This window comes from Sphaeramia orbicularis, chromosome 18, assembly GCF_902148855.1.
Source record: "Sphaeramia orbicularis chromosome 18, fSphaOr1.1, whole genome shotgun sequence".
NCBI classification, from domain to species: domain Eukaryota; kingdom Metazoa; phylum Chordata; class Actinopteri; order Kurtiformes; family Apogonidae; genus Sphaeramia; species Sphaeramia orbicularis.
The window spans coordinates 34,951,360-34,966,049 of record NC_043974.1 but is presented as its reverse complement, the minus strand read 5'-3'; the positions used below and the strand labels follow the sequence as shown (position 1 = coordinate 34,966,049).

Sequence of the window (14,690 nt, the reverse complement as noted above, 5' to 3'; positions counted from 1 at the left end):
TATTGCTCAATTTCCTTAATTATTTGTTCCTTTTTTGTCCTTTTTATGTTTATTTTTGTTAATTTTACTCCATTTCTTTCAATATTTGCTTCATTTGTGTTGTTTTTTGGTGTTTATTTTGTTAACTTTCCTCAATTTCTGTCAATAGTTACTTCATTTGTGTTGTTTTGGTGTTTATTTTGTTAACTTTCCTCAATTTCTGTCAATAGTTACTTAATTTGTGTTGTTTTTGATGTTATTTGTTCATTTTCCTTAATTTCCTTCGTTATTTGTTCCATTTTTGTTGTTTTTGTGTCTGGATCTGCACTTATGTTGTTGTAATGTCCTAAAAGTGATGTTCTAATATTCTGAAATACATGTTCCCTTTCCATTACATGTGTTTTTATATACTTCCTGGATTTATTGATTGATTGATTGATTGCCTCTTATGCGTAAGGAACCAAATAGGGTAACTTCATTGACCTTGATTTTCTACATGACAATAACAAATTCGAACACTTTCACAAACATAATAAAGCCTGTTCTGTCCTCCAGTATCACACTCAGGTTGAAGTTCTGAATCTCCAGAGTGTTTCTATGAGGGCTATAAAGGGTTAACATGTCACACATACTCATTAGATCGCTGCGTCATTCGGATAATTCCTCCTTCAGACTTTATTTCCACGTGTTGGATCAGACCTGAGTCAAAGCTGCGTCGGCGTCTTCCCTCGTCTCTGTTTAGTCGGATAAAACTGAAACGTCTCTGGACTGGACCTCTCCTCACTCACCACCACAACTTTTCTGTCTTTGTGCTTTTCTAGGTCTTCAATTTCTTTCATTCTTTACTGGATTTTTGTTGTTTTTGGTGTTTATTTAGTTAATTTTCTTCAATTTCTTGCATTGTTTGCTCCATTTTTGTTTAATTTCCTTATTTATTTGTGCCTTTTTTGTCCTTTTAGTGTTTGGTTAATTTTCCTCAATTTCTTGCATTATTTGCTTCATTAATGTTCAGTTTCCTTCATTATTTATGTCATTTTTGTCCTTTTTGGTTTTTATTTGGTTAATTTTCTCCAATTTCTTTCGTTATTTGCTCCATTTTTTTTTTAGTGTTTTTGGTGTTTATTTTTTAAATTTTCCTCAATTTCTTTCATTATTTGCGTCATTTTTGTCCTTTTTAGTGTTTATTTTGTTACTTTTCCTCCATTTCTTTCAATATTTGCTTCATTTGTGTTGTTTTTGCTGTTATTTTGTTTTTTTCCTCAATTTCCTTCATTATTTGCTTCATTTGTGTTGTTTTTGGTGTTTATTTTGTTAATTGTCCTCAATTTTTGTCATTATTTGCTTCATTATTGCTCAATTTCCTTAATTATTTGTTTCCTTTTTGTCCTTTTTATGTTTATTTTTGTTAATTTTACTCATTTCTTTCAATATTTGCTTCATTTGTGTTGTTTTTGGTGTTTTTTGTTAACTTTCCTCAATTTCTGTCATAGTTACTTAATTTGTGTGTTTTTGATGTTTATTTTGTTCATTTTCCTTAATTTCCTTCGTTATTTGTTCCATTTTTGTTGTTTTTGTGTCTGGATCTGCACTTATGTTGTTGTAATGTCCTAAAAGTGATGTTCTAATATTCTGAAATACATGTTCCCTTTCCATTACATGTGGTTTTATATATACTTCCTGGATTTATTGATTGATTGATTGATTGCCTCTTATGGGTAAGGAACCAAATAGGGTAACTTCATTGACCTTGATTTTCTACATGACAATAACAAATTCGAACACTTTCACAAACATAATAAAGCCTTGTTCTGTCCTCCAGTATCACACTCAGGTTGAAGTTCTGAATCTCCAGAGTGTTTCTATGAGTGGTCTATAAAGGGTTAACATGTCACACATACTCATTAGATCGCTGCGTCGTTCGGATAATTCCTCCTTCAGACTTTATTTCCACGTGTTGGATCAGACCTGAGTCAAAGCTGCGTCGGCGTCTTCCCTCGTCTTTTTAGTCGGATAAAACTGAAACGTCTCTGGACTGGGCCTCTCCTCACTCACCACCACAACTTTTCTGTCTTTGTGCTTTTCTAGGTCACTCTGACATGTGGAACGGAGACAGGCCTGCGATCGGTGAAGGAGCCCAGTAAATGCCAGTACATCATGGACTTCCAGACTCCTGTGGCCTGTCAGCCGGTGCTGAAGCAGCGGGGCGTGCACAGTGAACTGTGACCCATCCTCACTGCTCTACCCTACATTAAACACCCCCCCCCGTCGGCTCGCCTGCGGTGACAGGCCGGGGTCCTGAGGGTCCCCTCTGACATCTGTGTTGTCAGAACATATACGCTTCCAAAAAAAAGTCCAGCTAAGGCCGGACTCCAATGTTCACACACTGTTTTAATCCACTTCTGTTTTCAGTCGGTGACGCCGTGGTTTAGACCAGCGGTTCTCAACTGGTCCGGCTTCAGGACCCACAGGCCACAACCCAAACTGATTACAGTTAAACTTCTCAATGTATGAACCCATAAAGACCAAAACCATCTACTAATTTAAAACATTTAATAATTTCTAAACCACTAAACCTATTAATGCGTTTTAAAAAAATCGGTGTAAAATACGGTTTGTCATCTTTTCGTGGTCATCAGATATGACCCATTTGGATGTTCAGAGGCTCTGTAGTTACCGTGGAAACACCGTCATCTTCTACAACATTGATTCACCAGTAAAACCCATGAAGTTGGATCAATGACAGTGGATGGAGACACTGGGTTTATGTTCAGTTAATGATATATTTAGTTGAGAAAGTCCATTTTTCTTCAGTTTTCTCTGTTTTTGATATAATAACCCTCAACTTCTTAATCTGAGCTTTTATGAATCTACATAATGAGTGAATTAAATATAGGAAATACCTGATTTTCAGTGAAAAAATACCAAATGCAGAAGATATTACAATAAATGGTGACAAATCACTTAAGGAAGGTTCAATGTAGAGAAAAATTCATTTGGGAACTGACACAAAAGTGAGACTGGGTTAAAATTAACTTAAAACAAACTCATAAAAGATGCTGTAATTACTAATACTAAAACTAAGACCTGAAAACACACGAATTTGTGCGTGACAACACAACTAGACGTAGACATACAACTTAGAAATGTTTCAATTCAAGCCAAAAAATCTGAGCTGAGATTAATTTTATAAAACATTAACCGACAATTCCAGTTGATGATCAGATGTGTAAATATTTGTTGTAAAATACATTTTGTCATCTTTTCATGGTCATCAGATATGACCCATTTGGACGTTCAGAGGCTCCGTAGTTACCATGGAAACACTGTCATCTTCTACAACATTGATTCACCAGTAAAACCCATGGAGTTGGATCAATGACAGTGGATGGAGATGCTTTTTTAAATTTAGATTCTGTTATTGATATCTTTGCGAAAAAGTCACTTTTCTTCAGTTTTCACAGTTTTTCTCTGTTTTCAGTGAGAATACATGATTTTCACTGAAAAAACACAAAATACAGAGGATAATATTATTTAAAAAATGGTGATAAATCACATGAAAAAATTTAAAATACAGAAAAATTTATTTGGAAAGTGCCACAAAAGTAGCTCTTGGTCTTTATGGGTTAAAAAAAAAAAAAAAAGGTTTGTTTTGAACCTGAGATAATACAGAATATCACAGTATGAAAACACAAGACGAATTTAACCCATAAAGACCCAAACACACACCATCGACCAAAACCATCAACTGATCTAAACTGTTTAATACCTGTTGATCCATTAATCCTATCAATACATGTAAATAATTGGTGTAAAATACAGTTCATCATCTTTTCATGGTCATCAGATATGACCCATTTGGACATTCAGAAGCTCTGTAGTTACCATGGAAACACCATCATCTTCTGCAATACTGATTCTCCAGTAAAACCCATGGAGTTGGATCAATGACAATGGATGGAGATGCTTGTTTTTAGATTCTGTTATTGATATCTTTGCGAAAAAGTCGCTTTTTCTTCAGTTTTTCTCTGTTTTCAGTGAAAGTACGTGATTTTCACTGAAAAAACACAAAATACAGAGGATAATATTATTTAAAAAATGGTGAAAAATCACTTGAAAAAAGTTAAAATAGAGGAAAATAAATCTGGAAAGTGCCACAAAAGTAGCTCTGGGTCTGTATGGGTTAAAAAAAAAAAGATGATTTATTTTGAACTTGAGATAATACAGAATATCACAGTATGAAAACACAAGACAAATTTAACCCATAAAGACCCAAACACACCATCGACCAAAACCATACTGATCTAAACTGTTTAATACCTGTTGATCCATTAATCCTATCAATACATGTAAATAATTGGTGTAAAATACAGTTCATCATCTTTTCATGGTCATCAGATATGACCCATTTGGACATTCAGAAGCTCTGTAGTTACCATGGAAACACCATCATCTTCTACAACACTGATTCACCAGTAAAACCCATGGAGTTGGATCAATGACAGTGGATGGAGTTGCCTGTTTTTAGATTCTGTTGTAGGTATCTTTGCGAAAAAGTCACTTTTTCTTCAGTTTTCTCTGCTTTTCATGTAATAATCCTCAACTTTAATCTGAGCTTTTATGAACATCTACATGATCAGTAAATTTAATATAGGAGAATACGTGATTTACACTGAAATAACAGAAAATACAGAGGATAATATAAAAAAATGGTGAACTATCACTTGAAAAAAAGTTAAAATAGAGGAAAGTTAATTTGGCAAGTGCCACAAAAGTAGCACTGGGTCTTTATGGGTTAAAAAAAATACAGAATATCACAGTATGAAAAACAGAAGACGAGTTTAATAATGAACCAAACTGACCAGCAGGTGGCGACGCTAAAGAGGGAAATATTCCCTTTAACAATAGATTAGGTACATTTTAACCAAAACCAAAAATGTGCACTCGATTAAAAATAAAAGTGCATTTTAGCACTTATTCAAGAATTAAGCACAAGAGTCGCTTTTCCGTTGGACATCTGCGCAAAAGTTTACAGATACTTACTAAACGTCGACAAAACAGAAGTGCGTGATGTCGGTTTTTCCATTAAATCACAAATGCGATGATTTGTTTATTTATTATTGTGAGATGACACGACAAGTCATTCCATAAAGATGTTGACAATCATAAATATGGTGTTGATTTACAGATATTATTATTATTATATTATTATTATTATTATTATTATATTATAATTATATATTAGCCCTCTATTTCGTACTAAATTAAAAAATGACTGGGTTTCCTGGTGTGTCCACACATACCGCGACATGTTTCTTCTTCTTCTTCGCTTGTTGTAACGTACATCAACATCCATTTTTTTAATTCACCTGACTCTAGCTGCGAACAAAGGTCTTTCCATTACAGTTTTGCGTGATATACCATTTGCACTATGCCCGAAAAACCACCTCTTGCCAGCACAAATGAGACTTTTGGCGAAATTGTCGTTTTTCCATAAGGTAAATTTTTAACGTAATGTAACTTGCGCAATTTGAGGGTCAATGGAAAAGCGACTACTGAGGTTTTTTTCGTCAGTGTCGGTAAAACCATATCTGATGTTGTCGTTGTCATGGCTGAGTTTCACTGCGATAGAAATAGAATCTTTTAGGTCTTCTTTTGTTCTGTGAAATATCTGATGTTAATCTCATTACAGCGCATTACCACCACCTACTGTTGGGGAGTGGGAATCAACTCCATAAAAATAAAGCACAGGGTTAGTTTCCGAACATTGTTTTTTGCCCAAAGGTCCGCAACGCACTGAAAACAGGTTTGCGACCCACTTTTTGGTCACGACCCACCAGTTGAGAATCACTGGTTTAGAGCGTATGCTACAGATAAATATATCAAAGTTTAAGTCTTATTGAATTGTTTACTTTTTCGTTCTCCATTTGTGGTAAGTATTTGACACAACAGTATATTCGTTACAGTGTCAGGTGTTGCATTTAAAGCCCCGATAGATTATTACGTAGATGAAGAGCAGCTAGATTAAGTACAAATCAGATGCAGTAAATGTATCTACTGTAGATAATAACTACTTCATAAGCACAAATATTAGGACCATGGCTATTTTATTAAAGCCTTACTTAAAATCTTTTACTGCTTACGTTACATGTGTGGTGCAGTCGGAGGTGGTTGTTTATTTTATCTTTAAAATGAACAACCATCTGAGTTGGTTTTATCCATGATTAGAGCCAATTCACTGATTTCTGCGTAAAGGATTTTGTTCAGTTTTCCCCCAAAAAATCCTTATTTTTGCTCCTGAGTGAATTAATGTCCCCCGCAGCAACATTAGCTACTATTAGCTTAAACAAGGAGTTAGCTAACGTCAATAATTAACCAGCTCTGAGCACAAAAACAGACTCCGAAACAAACTTCACATAAGAACACGAGAATATATGAACATTACGGGGTCTAATGTGACATTTGAGCGTTCTTATGTGATTATAAGTCATGTGAATCTTTTTAGCTTCTCTTAAGTTAGTGCTAGCTGTTGTTGCTGCTGTAGAGGAGCAGAAATGGCGCCCTTTGGATTTTTTTGCGAAAACAGAAATAATTGAATCCAGATCCTCTGCGTAGAAGTATGTTATCATGGACAAGTCAAAGAATGTGTTCATTTTTAAGGTATTTTACAATGTGTTCACACTTTGAAAATAAAAACACATTGAACGTACATTTCCTCACATATAAGACCCTCGTTTTTTTTTCTGCAGTAACAGTTTTGCTTGATACTACAGTCGCGGAAAAACTTATTAGACCATCAAAAGTCATCAAAAACAATGGTTATGCGATCAAGTACTAACTCCTGAGTGTATCATGTGACTAAAACAGACAGAAAAGAAACATGGAATGCCTAAAAGCACTGTTTTTGTCAGTACAATGCCATAGATATGTGTGACGTATTACTGTGTGATAAAGAAGGAGGTTGATGTGTGAGGAAATGAATGAATGGATTGATATGTGAGCAATGCATATAGGGATGGGAATCAATAAGAATTTAACGATTCCGATTGCATTATCGATTTTGCTTATCAGTCCCATTCCTTATCGATTCTCTTATCAATTCTCATTGGGTGAGGGAATAAAAGAGTACAAACAGGTGTAAAATCCAAGGCACTCTCTTTAAACATTAAAATGCCTTTATTAGCAAGGCATGGTCATATCTAGACCTAAAGGTTAGGTTTAGATATGACCAGTGAGAAGCATTCCTTCCCAAACATTTTTTAGTACAAACAGGTGTGTTTGCATTAACGGTCTTTTATATTTCCATCGTTTGGTGAGGTGGGGGGTGTTACAGCGATTGTGAAACTAAAGACGTTTTACAAATTCCTCTATTGCCGCACTTCTTCTTCGTGGAACTGGTTCGACTCTGCTCATCTCCCATTGTTGTGCACCTCATTTCCTTTCCCCTACCTTTGGAAAATTTTATTTGAGGAGGTACGACATTTGTTGCCCGCACCGGAACCGGAACTGGTGTTCACTCTGCCGCTAGATTCACAAGGACGCTAGGTAGCGAATCAAATACGTGACATTCCTGTAAATGAATCCCATGCTGTGGAAATGTTTGAACACACTGGAGGGATTCCACCCTTTGAAGACATGGAAGCTTTGACAGTGTTCCAGTGGACCTGGTGTCGTCTTTAGACCGTTTCTGTCTCAACACCATGTTGGCTACGTTCTGACCAAAACAATGCAGCGTACGTGTGACATCATTGAGCATGCGCAATGAAGGCCGAATTGATAAGCAGAATCATTAAGCAGGCAGGTAAACGATTCCAAGGAATCAAGCCACTGGGATCCAGTTCTCAAAAAGAACTGGTTCTTGATGCCCATCCGTAGATGCATATTTTGTTTTTATATACTTTTATAGTTATTATTACTGTTTATTACTATTACTATTTTTGACTCCGTATCCTGATAGTGCACCTAATTTCATTGTACATTTTGTATAAAGACAATAAAGTATCTCATCTTATCTTATCTATTGATGTAAGTACTGAAGTGATTTTGGTTATTATCAACAAAACCATGGAAAATTACTAGATATCAGCTCTGAAATTAAACTCTTATGAGCTATTTTTGTTGTTATCATTATTTGTCCAAATAAATGTACCTTTAGTTGTACCAGGCATTAAAATGAACAAGAAATTGAAGAAAACAAGGGTGGTCTAATTTTTTACGCATCTATATGTAAAATTCTCATAACAAGCACACAGTAAAAAAAACCAAAGTGTTTTCAAAGCTAAAAGAACAGACTTGATATAATAGTGTCACTTGTGTTTCTCCATAACATGTTTGTACACTTACAGCTACAATTATATAAAGGCTTGCGGCAATTTAGCGATATTTTTACACCTTCAACTATTATTAGAAAACCGTTGTATAGTTGAGTGCAGCATTTCTTGATTTCCCAACATTCTGCCAGCGTTCGCAGTCTGCTTCGAACTGAGCTCAGTATCTGTGATGTTGTTATGTAACAGATTGGGAGTTTCTGCAGCAGAGCCCTGTGCTCATTAAGGGGGAGCTAAATCAGCTGTCAGGTATCCAATAGGCTGCCTGATATATTCCTACCCTGCTGGGGCAGCTGGGTGGCTGTTTGCCTGCTAGCGATGCAATAGCCTGAGGCCCTGTAGCCCAGGGACTGCTGCTTTTTATTTATCCCACTTCAGCTCCCATCCACACTCTGGATCTGATGGCAAATCTATCTGTTTGCTTTCACATGCAGCGTTCAGAATGATGGTCAGGTTCATTCAAGACGCCAACCAATCAGACGGCGACAATCGTCCTGAGTGCGTTTTAGCATCAAAAGGCCTAATTCAGAGACGTCAGACTCATTTTAGGTCAGGGGCCACATTCAGAACAATTTGATCTTAAGTAAAGTAAGAATATAATAACCTATAAATGATGATTTCAAATTTTCTTCTTAATATAAAAAAAACCCAAAAAAAACAATAAAATGCGAACAAGTGGTGCCAGGTGCAACAAACCCCGCCCCTTGCACATATTGTAGCTTATGTTGGCATCGATTCAGCTGATGTCATCATGTCAGTTGTCTCTATATATGTGCCAAGTTTGAAGTAAATTGAAGTAAAATTGATGTTCTATCTATAAATTTTTGTTCCAAATTTTCTTCTTGATTTAATGTGAAAAAAAAAAAAGCAATAAAATGTCAACAAGTGGTGCCAGGCACAACAAACCCCGCCCCTCGCATGTTTTGTAGCTTATTTTGGCATCGATCCAGCTGATGTCATCATGTCAGTTGTCTCTATATATGTGCCAAGTTTGAAGTAAATTGAAACAAAATTGATGTTTTTATAGACATGTGAAATTTCACCCATTCTAAGTGAATGGGAGAAAAAAAGATTTGAAAATTCATAAAAAATTTGAACTTTGACCTACTTTTCGCAAAATGTAATGAGATCTATTCCGAGTCACTGGTAACGTATAAACCAAATTTGGTATGAATTCAACCAATAGTTTTGTTGCTAGAGTGTTAACAAACAAACAAACAAACAACTGAACCAAAACAATACCCCTTGCCTACCTTTTGGGGGCCAGGGTAATAATAGCATAGTAGCAAGGTTATTATCGTTAACGAAAACTAACAAAATGATGAAAACTAGAATTGTAAAACATTTTCGTCAACTGAAATAAATAAAAACTATAATTAAAAGAAAAAAACGATAACTAACTGAAACTGTATTGTGTGCTTAAAAAGCTAACTAAAACTTACAAAAATTAAAGATAAAATTCCCCTCATTTTCGTCTTTGTCAATGTTGAATTGATACGAAATCAACTTATTTCGCTCTAGCGATTTTAGCTAGCGGCACCATACGACACTTCACGGTCCGTCACTTCTCGTCACTTGTGGTTCAGAGTCGTCTTCTGGTCCCCACTCTACCTGGAAACATGGAGACTAAAGCAGCAGAGTCCTGTCTGGGATTTATTTGAATACGACGGAGAAAGAGAAAGATATGAAAAATAAAATTAATGCTAAAACTAAACTAAACCTAAGCATCTACAAAAAACGAAAACTAATAAAAACTAACAAACCTGCTCTAAAAACTAATTAAAACGAACTGAATTAGAGAAAAACAAGTCAAAACTAAATAAAACTAAACTATAATGAAAAATCCAAAACTATTATAACCTTGCATAGTAGTCTATTGACCCTTTGCACATTACATCACGCTCTGTTCGTGCCGCAAACGAGCGTCATGACGGACGGTGGAAGTGCCGGATTGTACACTGGACGGCAAACCGGCTAATATTTAACTTTAATATTTAATCTGAACATTCTCGTTTTTGTTCGTTTTTTACCCTGCTTTACACGTCCAGCGGTCCCACACAATTTCCACCCATGGTTTCAGCTGGTTCCAAACAGAACCTGGATCTGATGGACCTGATATTACAGATAGAACAGGCTCTGTTTGTGTCCATAGCATATTAGCTCCACCAAATGCTAGCTAGGTGGTAGACTGGGTTAACTACTACTGTCATAAGTACCTTCATATTAGCTCTGCTGTTGTAGTGGCTGCCTTTGTACCAGCTCCACTATGTTCTATGAAATACTGTTATTGTCATTCTGCTGTTCCATATGTTCTAGTGGTGGAACTGTATATAACTGTGTGTAGATAGTAGAAGGCAGACACTTCAACAACAGAGCTAATACTGTAGGATACTGATGATAGCCACTGACATTGTTACACAGTGTTCGTTCATTAGAGCTGCTTTTGGTTCCAGTCTGTTTGAGTTTGGATGGCATGATGGGGGAAACATGTTGAAAACATACACAGCTAGCTAGCTAACGTTAGCTGTATCTTTCCTTTACCATTATGAGATACATTCCTCTGCCGTGAGCGCAGTACAGCGACTCCGTAATCTAACCTGAGACTAAGAAATGGTATCATCCAGACTTCAGTCTGCTTTTAGATCAGCACCTGTGTATGGGGACACTCCATGTAGAACAGAATGGGACAGACCGTGTGCTTTAAACTCCAGTAGACTGGAGGATTTTGCTAGATCCATAAACACATCAGGAGGGAGAAGGTATGGGTCTGTAGCTAGCCCTGCTATTGCTAGCTTCTCCAAATAGCATTCTTTCTGCTGTCCAGTAAGGTGAGTCACTTCGCAGGACAACTTCAAAACTATATTTTCAGTGCTGGTAGCCATAATCTGTTGCTCATTTGTTTGTTTGTTGTGTTGTTTTTGCCGTCCACCATGGGCTGAACCCCTAGTCACGTGATAACTGTGATGTTTGTGCAAAGGGTCAATAATTAAGGACAACTCCAAGTTTTTCTCTTTGTTTTAGTGCAAAAAAACCCTTTAACTTATGAAAATATTTTCATTTACAAACTATCCAAACAAAGAAAATTTAATAACCTGAAAAAATTTAAATTTCATTAGAAAAATTATTAAACCTCAACTTATCATTTATACACGTGTATTATAGAATGGGTCTACAAAGGTACAAAACATTTAGTAACAGGCAGAATATTATTAAAATTTAGTGATGGGGACGAGACCACCTATGTCCAGACTGAGTCTTTGAAAGGTCGAGACCAAGTCAAGACAGAGACTGTCAGTTTTCAAATGCAGTCGAGACCGAGTCTTTCAGGATTCAAGACCGAGTCGAGACCAAGACCATAAAAACAATTCAGTTTTCTTAACCATGATTTAACATCACTCCAGTTAACATTCAACAGTGAGGCCTGCAGACAAAGCTGGACTGGGAATTGTTTATATATATATATATATATATATATATATATATATATATATTATATATATGTATATGTATAGCCGAATATAGAGCCAGTGGGTCACTTGGGCATTTTCGGAAATTTGTCGTGACATGCATAGTGGGAAGCAGACCTCTACGCAGCTGCAGTAGCAGCAACAACAAACATGTCGACCAAGTGAAAGTGAGTGCATGGAACTCCACTTCCCAAAATGCACGTCACGGCAAATTTCCAAAAATGCCTGGGTGACCTACTGGCTCTGTTTGTAAACAAATGGATTGTTTATGGTGGAATACACTCTGAAATTGTTCACAGTGAGGGAAGAGATCCAGATGCGTAATCACAGAAAGACTTACAGATTCATGACACTTAGACTATGACTGGGGTTTTACAGATTTGATGAAAAACTGGTGACAGAAGTCATACACAGCTTTAAGTTCTTACATCAATATCTATGGAATTGTACTGACAAAAACAGTGCTTTTAGGCATTCCATGTTTTCTGTCTGTTTTAGTCACATGATACACACAGGAGTTAGGACTGGATTGCATAACTATTGTTTTTGATGACTTTTGATGGTCTCATCATTTTTTCATGGACTGTAGGTAGCTGGGATAGGCTCCTGCACCCCCATGACCCTCTTGAGGACAAAACGGTTCAGAAGATGAATGAATGATATTATATAAAACGAGTTCAACACCCTTGACTAGGGATGGGAATCGATAAGAATTTAACAATACCAATTCCATTATTGATTTTGCTTATCAATCTGATTCCTTATCGATTCTCTTATCGATTCTCATTGGGTGAGGGAATAAAAGAGTACAAACAGGTGTGTTTGCATTAGCTGTCTTTTATATTTCCATCTCTGCGCAAAAAATACACCATATACAGTATGTACAAAATAATAACAGATGACGGCGGGTCTGGTTCGGGGGGGGGGGGGGGGGCAGGCATGCAGGGAAAGTAAAACTAAAAACACTTTACTAATTCCTCTATTGCCACATTTCCACTACATGGAACCAGTTCGACTCTGCTCGTCTTCCGTTGTTGTGCACCTCATGTCCTTTCCCCTACCTTCAGAAACTTGTATTTGAGGGGATACGACGTTTGTTGCCCGCACCAGAACCAGGCCCGGTATTCACTCTGCCGCTACGTTCACAAGCGCCGCTAAGTAGTGTATCAAATATGTGACATTCCTGTAAATGAATCACATGCTGTGGACAAATGTTTGAACATATTGGAGGAATTCCACCCTTTTGAAGACATGGAAGCTTTGACAGTGTTCCAGTGGACCTGGTGTCGTCTGTTTAGACCGTTTCCGCCTCAATGCCATGTTGGCTACGCTCTGACCAAAACAATGCAGCGTACACGTGACGTCATTGCGCATGCGCAACGAAGGCGGAATCGATAAGCAGAATCGTTAAGCAGGCAGGCAAATGATTCCAAGAAATCGAGCTACTGGAATCCAGTTCTCAAAAAGAACCGGTTCTCGATTCCCATCCCTGGTCAAGGCTAAGTAAAAGATTGTTGTAAAATGGCTACAATCTGAAAATGAGGCACTTTCTGAGCAGATATATAACTCTATATATTTTACACTCAATAATCAGCCATCATCGTACTCATTGAATCACTGATTCTTGTGATTTTTTTTTTTTTTTAAGAAAATACAACAAATAAAACACTGATCTCCATGTCCTTTGTACCACCCTCTGATTGGTTTTCACTCCAGGAATGAGAGCAGCAAATAGCTTTTCGTGAATGTCATTTGGCACACATCCCCGTTGGTTTTCCACAACCAACAAGATGAAAGTGAAGAAGGAGAAAAAAAACCAACACATCTTCCATCAGTCAAAGTGCTTCAGGGGGCGTGTCCTATCCAGCTGCTCTCTGGTTTTGATTGGCTGTCCAAAAAAAAAGGGGAGTAGGGGGCGGGGCTTTGAGGCAATCTGTGTAGTACCAGATTGTTTCCACAAGGATGACGCACTGACATCAGCACTCTAGAAAAAACAGAAAGACAAAGGAAGAAAAAGAACCGGTTCTCGATTCCCACCCCTACCCTTGACTGTTACTATCTTTAGTGTAAGTTTTGCATCGAAGGTCCAGATTGGACACCCAGGTGGGCCGGTTTTGGACCACGAACCATATTTTCGACACCCCTGTCCTAATTGATCAGCTGCTTAAACAAAGGCTGACCCTCTATGTCTAAAATCCGTTTTGGCTTTGCATCTAAAGGGAACAAAACAATACCAGTGTTATTTTGATCTCTCCCTGGTTCTGCATTTTAATTTAAGCAACAGATGCCAAAGCTGATGCCAGCAAAAAACAGCAAACCCTCGTAGGCTCCAAGTCTCACAACAGCTGGAAATCCTGCCAATCACGCAGACAGTGTCGAGAGCAGCACTTGAACGCCTCACAAGACAGCGCCGCATCACAGGCATCTGGAGGAAACTTTGTATTGCGTCACTGCCATATGGCGACTGTAAAGAGCTTTTCCTGTTCGAGACTTGAACAAAACCCGCATCCGCAAAGGGAGCGGTCGGACAATCTGCAGGGGATCAACAACTCCTCACTTTACTCAACGATCATCGTGTGTTAAATCACTCACATGCTTCACCCAACACAGCGTGGGTGGGAAAGAAGCAGTTTGAACTGGACGCTTATTTGGAGGGAAGGGAAAAGAAACTGCTAGCGTTGTGGATTTGTGCGCCGACTGGGCATTTTATTATTCTAACCTTTATTTAATCAGGAAAAAGCTGATTGAGATGAAAAATGTCTTTTTCAACAGTGTTCTGGCCAAGACAGCAGCAGAAGTTACACAAAATAAAAACCCCAGCCATAAATCCACACAAAAAATCCACACTACAAACAAAAAGTTGAGGATATTTTTAATTTTTGGGCTTTTTTTTTTTTTTCAGTTGGGATTCTGCACGGGC

General features: G+C 37.4%; 1 protein-coding gene across 2 annotated transcripts in view; it reads left to right on the top strand.

Annotated features, from left to right (window-relative positions):
- The window catches only part of LOC115438835 (glucosidase 2 subunit beta-like), a 479,883-nt gene extending 477,428 nt beyond the window's left edge, over positions 1-2,455 (top strand). For both annotated transcript variants that reach the window (XM_030162688.1, XM_030162687.1), the window contains exon 15: positions 2,065-2,455. In XM_030162688.1, coding sequence (XP_030018548.1) covers positions 2,065-2,202 — 138 coding nt within the window. In that variant the 3' untranslated portion in view covers positions 2,203-2,455. The remainder of the gene's footprint in view (positions 1-2,064) is intronic.
- The last annotated feature ends 12,235 nt before the right edge of the window (positions 2,456-14,690 follow it).